The sequence below is a fragment of the Haemaphysalis longicornis genome, unplaced genomic scaffold, assembly GCF_048455015.1.
Source record: "Haemaphysalis longicornis isolate Haplotype H1 unplaced genomic scaffold, Haemaphysalis longicornis Haplotype H1 scaffold_71, whole genome shotgun sequence".
NCBI lineage: Eukaryota > Metazoa > Arthropoda > Arachnida > Ixodida > Ixodidae > Haemaphysalis > Haemaphysalis longicornis.
In genome coordinates this window covers 1,496,421-1,504,771 of record NW_027526425.1, presented here as the reverse complement: position 1 = coordinate 1,504,771, position 8,351 = coordinate 1,496,421, and the positions used below count along the sequence as shown (strand labels likewise).

The 8,351-nt window shown below is 46.0% G+C and overlaps 1 protein-coding gene across 1 annotated transcript; it reads right to left on the bottom strand.

Moving 5' to 3' along the window:
* Positions 1-814: 814 nt before the first annotated feature.
* Positions 815-5,917, bottom strand: LOC144148020 (juvenile hormone acid O-methyltransferase-like). Its single transcript, XM_077679621.1, has 3 exons — positions 5,319-5,917; positions 1,734-1,899; positions 815-1,052 (listed from the first exon to the last, which is right to left on the bottom strand). The coding sequence occupies exons 1-3, from the start codon at positions 5,868-5,870 to the stop codon at positions 877-879; spliced, it is 894 nt and encodes a 297-aa protein (XP_077535747.1). The 5' UTR covers positions 5,871-5,917; the 3' UTR covers positions 815-876.
* Positions 5,918-8,351: the final 2,434 nt, after the last annotated feature.

The window sequence follows — 8,351 nt, the reverse complement described above, 5'->3', positions numbered from 1 at the left end:
TCCGGGATGATGCAGCACATTTGTTAAACGTGGGTATGCGTTTTGCACCTAAACCGACCTAAGAGGTTCCAAACAAGCTTTAGCTACTTTGCCACAAGACCAGGAATGGCGAACATCTGTCTTTATTTATCGGTTGCCGAAGAGAATAGCGGGAGTGCTCCAAGCGGACCAGTAGTTGTCCCTAGGCGTGGCAGGAAGGGCTGGGCTTCTACCTACCTGCATGGAGACGGAGTGTCGCGTTGACGCCTGACGTCAGTGCTGCGGCGGCTCCTTGCGGTATCAAGACACGCACCTTGCGCCCCCACGTTCAGGGCACGAACATGTGTTTTCTGTGCAGTAGTTCTTGTCTTGTGGCTCCTTTCGTTCCATGTTTTTGCGGATAAAGAAAAAAAGCCTCCCAATAGGTGTGTCCAGACATTTTGTCCAGGTTAGAATTTGGTGCAAAGGTGCTTTAGAACCGTATGAAAGAGGAGTGCGAAAAAATTACAACTTAAATGGCAGATTTCCTGACATAAAAGGGAATTCATGCAGAACCGTCCGCACGCTTCCGCCATGAATTGACATTTCTAGAAATTGATGATGATGGTTGGTTTTTAATGGCGCAAGGCCGACATTTCTAGCAATTAATATTGACAGAAGTTTTTTTTTTATTCGAACACAATAAGCAAACTTTACTTCCCCCAGAAATTTCAGTTGGTGACCCACTCGCTAGATAGTTCATACATCGAAATATAATTGCACAAGATAGAATGCGCAATCAACACGAAACTGAATACTAACGGGAAACATTGACCTCTAAATGAATGAGGCTGTTTATTACACATACGGGATTTTCTTTTCTGGCTGGTTCAGTTTATAAGGACCTATAGGGCTCTTTTACAAACTGCGCTTTGGCTTCTGCGCATGGGCCACGATGACATCATATTTAAGGCTGATTTCATCGGAATTCCCGATTGAAGCCTGAAGGACAAGCTGCTTTGCAGCCTCACGGAAGGCACTGTGTTTTTCTTGGGGCATCTTTGAGGTCATCTTGAAGAAGGGAATATACGGGTCTGCAAAGAAAAAAACGCTTGAACAACCTGGACGATGCATAAAAAAATGACTACGTTTGAGCGCTTGATGGTTGAAATTGGATCAGGAAGTGAAGAACCTCACGTGATTTGGTATGTATCTAAGTAGAAAGGGACGAATACGAAGCCTAGAAAAAACAAAAATGCTCCTGAACATGACAAGTCCGGGCGGTAATATCGTAGCCCTGAGCAGGACAATTTCGCAATGAGTTTCTGCATTTCTCTTTTGGAAAAACCCGACTTCAAAGCTCTGGTTTTCCAAAAGGATGTGTTTGTTTCTAAGCCTGATAGTACTAGCGCGTTTCTAGTTTGGTGCTAGCCGTGAAAGTAGCGTCGGAACTTTTAAAACCGTACGGGAAATGGACCACAACTTACTCAGAAATAGAAGCAAGGTATCAAATTTTATTATCACAACAATCCTTCTGTTTATATCCACTGCAAGACCAATTTTGTTGCAATGAACCTTCACCCACTCTTGTGTTCCCATATCCACGCCGACTTCTTCCTGCAAAATTTGGTTATTTTTTTACGTCCACTAAGCTATAACAAAGTTATGACTACCGTAGAATAAAGAGACACAAGCGTGATTGCATTCCCACTAAGTCTCTCGCGTGTGCTTAGATACTTTGGCAGCTGTACTGTAGTGATCTGACCCAGACTCACCCAGGCAATCGGCCACTGTGGGGAACGTCCAGTGACTAGCGTAGGCGCGGCAGGACACCAGCTCCAGTCCAGCCATGGTGACCGCTTTTATTTCATTGGCTATTATCTCTTCTTCCGGCACAGCAGCATTGAAGCAGTATCTCTCGGCGAACATGCTTTTTAAATCCTGTGCAAGAACCAAAATGATGTGGTATCAACTAAGGCTCAACAAGACGCCACACGACGCTCGTGCGATCACAACGCACACTGTCACGCTTGGGCGCTGCTGCAGCAGGATGCACGGAGCCTTCTTATTTAGCTGAAAGTGCTGTGGTGCTTACTACCGCAAATATATAGCACTGATAATTTAGCCTTCGGTGTGTTTTGGTCATATTGGCATCATGCTTGTTTGCGCCGACAACGACGACGGCTACTGCTGCGGTCACTTTTCGCCTTTGTTGCGACACCCAAGGCGTTTGCCTTAATAACTTAGCCACCGGCAAAAAGGCGCATGTGGGAAGTAATATTTATAAGATATAAAATATAAAATATAAATACAAAATATGAAGACTGCCGCTACCCAAAGTAGGTTTTTCTCCCAGTTTGTTCCACTCGGGTGAATGACCACGGGTACAAAAACATCTACGTTTCCAACCCCTCAATTTTTAAATCTGACATGAACGGTGTTTTTAAACGGCAATAAAATGCTCTTTAGAACACTCAAGAGTCTGTTCGGCTAATATCCGCGACACTTGTTTTAGAGTTTTTCATAGGCGCCGACAAGGGAGGAATGGGAGGGGAGCATGAGGCCCGAGCCCTTTCCTGGGTTTTCCAGTAATGCGGCAAATCCCCCCCTCCCCTTCGGCCCTGACGCCCCCGCCCACCCACTCCCCGCATTGTTATTACCAGAGTTCTGTTATCTACACCTTTTGAGTTTCTTACCTTTTCAGTTAAATGTTTATTATGAATAAACTGCATCCTTTGTGGCGCGGAAGTGGACGCCTAGTAATTCATACTTTCCAATTATGTTTCAAATCCTGACACTAGGACTAGTGCACTAGAATAGCCTGCTGTGGTTGCGTCATTCGTAATCTTACTTCATTGTTCTTAAATTCTGAGTGAACACGGTGCACCCACAAAAGTGCATTTAAATACACACACAACTAGTGATAACTCCGTCATATTTTTTTAACAGAAGGACATCGCCTCGCAAAAATCATTTTAGAATGTTCTGGATGGCCTACACTCAGGGAATTAATGTTTTTTTCTGTATGGTCACCTCGCTTTAAACTATTTTGCGTGCTTTCTTGACACCGAAAAAACTTGCAGTCTTCAGTGCCCCCTTTGTCAGAGTTTTGTATCAGTGGCTTGTCCAATACAGGTGAGTGTTGCGTGTCTCATTATTGCTACAACTTTCCTGTGAGCGATGCGAACGACTAATAAAAAAACTCGTCTTGCAATTTAGACCATTTATTCGGGATGGAGACATCTTCACTTGCAAGCAGAGGTTATAAATATATACAATTCATTCAGTATCCAAAATAGGGTCATGCGGGATTTCCCTTGCAGAATTAATTGAATAGCTGCCGTGTGCAGCAGCAGTTTTACTCGGACTCGCCGTAAAAACACATAAAGGCGGAGTGTTGCCCAAACCACAGCGCGTGAATTTGTTACAGCGAACTAGTGGACAGCTATAAGAAGTGGAGATAGTACTCTTTTGGCAGTAAAACGTTTGCGAAACGCTTTGCCGGAAAGGGCAAAGCTAACACACAATTCCGTTTACCATGCCGGTCTCGTCAAGCACGTCTGAGAGGTCGTTTTCTTGCCTGCGTCTGCTGAAAATGTACTTGCGGTTGCCGACTGGAGAAGCCCGGTTGAACCATTTTGGCTATTTTGCACACTCGCAAAGGGCTCTCCCGTAAAAACAATTTAAATAACATTGACGTCGATTTCGTTGCAAAAACAAGTGCCCGAATGAAGACTTTTTATCTAATGATGAAAATATAGCATCAGATAACGAACTAATGTCTGGAATAATGTCTGGATCCAGAGAATCAACTGGAATGAGTTGGCAAGGATGTGTCCGACACACTGCACGTTTTCCCGTTCAAATTATTCTAATCTTCATTTAATTTAATCCACGCCCCAGCCAATTTAGTTTAAGTGTCATCTAATTTGTTCCAAACCCCAACTAATTTATTCTACGTGAGAGCGAATTTATTTCGTGCGCCAACCAAAAAAACCCAGCTGTCAGAAGGTTGTTCAGGGTTTTTTTTTTTGCGAAATTAGGCGCAGACAAGCTGAACAGCAGGCCATCTCTGACTATGTCACCGCAGCTCTCCAGGAAGACCTACCGAGCTCCCCTGTACATCACCATGTGTACATAAACTCTCAAGTAGTGTATCGAGCCTGTGCCAATTTGCAATTAACCAGCCCCATCACCAAAGTCATTCGCCGCAAAGTTTTAAATTCTCCTCGTACCGGGTAACGGCTTCACACTTCACTGGGTACGAGCACACTGCGGCATCCTCGGAAATGAAAAAGGGCATTGCCCAACACGCACGAATTTACTCTCTGTGCTACCTCGGAGCCCCTCCTCAGCCATGACGACGGTGTCCTTGCCCGTACCTGGAGAAGAAGCAGATCCCACGGCTGAACGACAGCTTAGTCAATCCCGCCGGACAGCTTACCTCGCAGCCATGGCCAACCCTCTGCACATCCCTGCAGTTCCTTCCCGTGAGTTCTCGCGGCGGGAAACTGTGATCATACGACGGATTAAGACGGAAAAACTGCTCACGCTGTTTTTGCTCCACAGTTTTTATCGCCGTGGGTCTGCTCCCAGTGTCCCGAGCACATGCAGCACTTGTCATACAAGGGCAGACCTACAACATCTAGTGTGGGACTGACCCGGCTACAGTATTCCTCGGTACCGCACCCTCACCAACGTGCGACTTGGACCGTGGCCCACTTCTCTCCAGTCCTGCTCCTGTCCGCCGCCTAAAGCTCCTGCAGGGTATACGCTACTAGCTTGTGGCGCGCCCTGCTGCTTTTTCTGATGGACCCTGAATCACCAGTCATTGGTGACCGGCTCTGCGGCGACGTGCAGGACATTACAACGGCTACGACTCGAGGCGACAACAGTGTTGCATCCAGGCCGCTGACGCTGTAAATGGCGGCATAATTATCATTTCCCACTGTCTTTTTCCCTACCAATCCCCCTACAAACCCTCTGATTATCCATAGCGGCTCCCAAGCGCACCAAAATGGGATAAACGTGTTTTCAATCAACCATTGTAAGTGCGATCTGAAAAGCCAACTTTCCGCCGCAAATGGCGGAAATAAGTAATGATAACCACGATGTTAATAAGAAGATAACGACGATGTTGACACGTTTCTAGTGTCGCTGCCATCTCAGCTGCGGTGGCCTGTGCACAGCCTACATCAGTAGTAGTATCTGATATATGTAAAAAAACTTCTATGGCACACCCGACATCCCTGTTAGAGATATTTCCTGAACATATGAGCACAAAGTCACGTAAACAACTGAGGCGAAAATATCTCAGCACTTTCGTCTAGGTACGATTCTCACATAGACAACTTCCTTACCGGTGTGTAGGCACTCCACTCTTCCATTTCGTGGAGTCGCTGGAATACGTCTGTGATGGCCGTTCGGGTGAAGTATAGAATCAGGCACTCTCCTTCGTCCTTCAGCAGGTTATAGACGTTTCGGTAGGCCTTCGACAAGTCATAGACGTAGTGGAAAGTAAGGAAAGAGAAGACGCGGTCAAAGCTGTCATGCGTGTCCAAGATGCGCTGGGGGTCACTTTGCTCTATGTCCATAAAGTCGAACGTAACTTCAGGCTCAAGACAATGCCTTGTGGCGTACTCCAGCATGTACGGAGAGTTGTCCACGGCCACTACTCTCCTGCAGGGACGTAATCGCGGAAGGAGGTGCTCCTGAAGGAAGTTTCCCGGGCCACATCCAACGTCGAGATGTACGTGGTGCTTGCTCGATGGATTCCTGAAGCGGACGCGATCCAAGCCTTTGAGGTTTTCTTTGTAGCTGTTTGATTTTAACCAGGTGAAAGCTCCTGGCTCAAGGTTACAACAGCTTTCTCTCTGTCGTAATGGATACTTCGGTAGCCCATTCTTCTGCATTGCTGCGCTGTCTGGAAAGGTGCTCAGTAGGCTCTTGACTACTGCTGAGCTGCAAAACATCAAGACAATGTTAGTTCCTAAACATCTTAGAAGTTAACGCAGAGAAGACGACAAAATATGCTATAAGGCAAAAAAGGCAAACCAGCAAACGCTAACTTCAAACAAAATATTTATGCAACTGGGAGGAAATGCTACGACAGAAAATGCTACGACAGAGACTCCACTTTGCACGCGTGTGCATTAAAACACTTTGCGAGACAGGGGGTACGGCCAAACTTGGAGGAGATGAGGGGCAAAACTAGGACTCTGTTGGTGTGGCCTGCCGTCTTCGCCCTTTCAGTGAGCCAAAGCTGCTGCCTTTGGTCTGAGCTGGCCAGCTCACTCTCCGATTGCTCGTGAGTTGGATTACGGATTGGATCAAAGTTTAGGTTTGTCTAGCATGCCCAAATCATTTGGTAGAGCGTAGCTGGGCTGCCACAGTACCTGCACAGGGGATGGTACACTGAACTAGAGAACTAGCGCACTTATCACCACATCTTCAAACCGCTTCAGTATCAGTAATTTCGCGAAAAAGCGGCGCCCTGCCACAAGGCCCTGTCACGCACTTATTCATTGTAAGAAATACGCTTGTTAGGGTATCGCTAATTAGTGCCCGATTGTGCCCGATGGTAGAGCTCAGCTTATTGCCGACATACGGGAGGCAATTTATATGGTGATTTGTGTGTTATTGCGCGGACGAGCGCTAAATCGATGCTGTTACAGTGCATAATTTCGCACAGTGGCAAAATCAGCTTTGTTGCACAAGCAAGGTGTGGCTCGTATTTCCAAAATTGCTTAGCAAATAGAGGTTGTTGGTCATTGAATACTGTGCGGGGTGCCTTTGTCAGGATAGAAACACGACAAAAGCGAGCTGAGAGGAGGAAGTCAAAGCTTTCCTTCATTCTTTTCCGATCCCTTTTGATTAGTCAGTGTTCAAAACTGATAAAACACATCCAGCAAATTATGCTAACAACACATTTGTCAGGCTTCCTATCGCACGTGAAAGGTTGCCTGTAATAAAGAGCTTATGCGCGATCACTAGGTCAGACGACAAAGCATGTGTATGTTACTTTACTGTGCTGTATTCCTATTTGATCACATGTGATGAGAAAAGAATGATTTATATATTCGTTTGTTTTATGTTCACAATATTTATAAGCGTCCGACACTATAGATGGCGGCACGTTTGGGTGCAAACGCATATGTAGGACTACGACTTTCCGAATTTATCTGAAAAATTTAAAAAAGCACTCGTACATGAATTTTGTTCTATTAGGATTTATCTGATAAACACCGACCTCAGAGCCCACGGCGGCAAAAATTACGGTTGAACTTCGTGCTTCCGGATATCTGGTAAGTTGTCGGCACCACTGGCCGTTCGCACTTCTCGGTGATAACTGCGAATGGCCACTGTTCCCACAAGGAGGCCCCTTGGTCCTCTTTCAAGACCAGTACACTCCTCTAAACAAAGGTTATAGACCGTGATATAAGCCAGCTCATGAGAGATTTGGCAAACTTGGGGCTCTATAAAATAAGTAACATTGTTGAACCCCTCTTCTTTAGGAGAGTCCACATTGAGCAATGTCAAGTCCTTTCTCGCTGCACCATTTTCTTGCGGACAGGCACTGGGGGCACTATAGAACACGAAATCTTTCGTATAAAACAAACTTGTATTTTCTCTGCATGGCTCCTTTAAATACTATGAACTGCATTGGATGGGGTCGTACTCTTCCTTATAGCGGGCGCTATGCGCCATCGGCTATGCCGACTACCTTTTCGTCCACCCTTTGGGTTAATTCTAGTCGAAATAGGGGCTTGTACTTTCAGTTACCGTGAACCTGTCCTTGAAGAATTCGCTCGTTTCACTACATTTTGCATTAAAACTGGTAAATAAGCCGTACATAAACACTGACGGTGAATCGTTCATTAGCGAACATCACTCATTTCCTTGGAACCAGTTATCAGTGGACCCCTCACCTACGCGCACAGCGCATCTGGCGGATCTGGCAAACCATCGGCAGCTTTTCAGACCGCTGGTCAGAACCCGTCAATCTTCTGGCTCGAGCAGAACACACCCCGCGCAGGAGACATTTTTTTCTCCCTTCTGGAGAAACAAGACACTGCGCATTATTCTTGCAGGGCACGCTTATCCTCGATATTAAAGTGGGTGAAATGATGATAAGTAAACTGATGGCTTGTTTTCCAGAAGCAGGGAAAGTGTTGTTATCGTCGGTAATTTTAGTTTCTTCCTGTAAATGAATTCTATTATAACATATTGCGGGGTTAGTTGGCATCGCACCTTATTATTGGTGGTGAAATGTTTGAGTGGCGCCCCTGCCTCTGACGTCGTCTTAGGAATTCGCGCAGCTGTCGTCTGCTGCCCTCCGCTAGCGAGGGGCAGCAGTGCCTGCGCTAGAAATCGCCCGCTTTAATTCTGTAGTG

Excerpts from the sequence above, each read along its gene's own strand:
- LOC144148020 (XM_077679621.1), bottom strand. The coding sequence starts at position 5,870 with ATGCAGAAGAATGGGCTACCGAAGTATCCATTACGACAGAGAGAAAGC. Across the intron at positions 1,900-5,318 it reads AGTGGAGTGCCTACACACCG|GATTTAAAAAGCATGTTCGC; the intron begins GTAAGGAAGTTG and ends GTTCTTGCACAG. Across the intron at positions 1,053-1,733 it reads CACAGTGGCCGATTGCCTGG|ACCCGTATATTCCCTTCTTC; the intron begins GTGAGTCTGGGT and ends TTTTCTTTGCAG.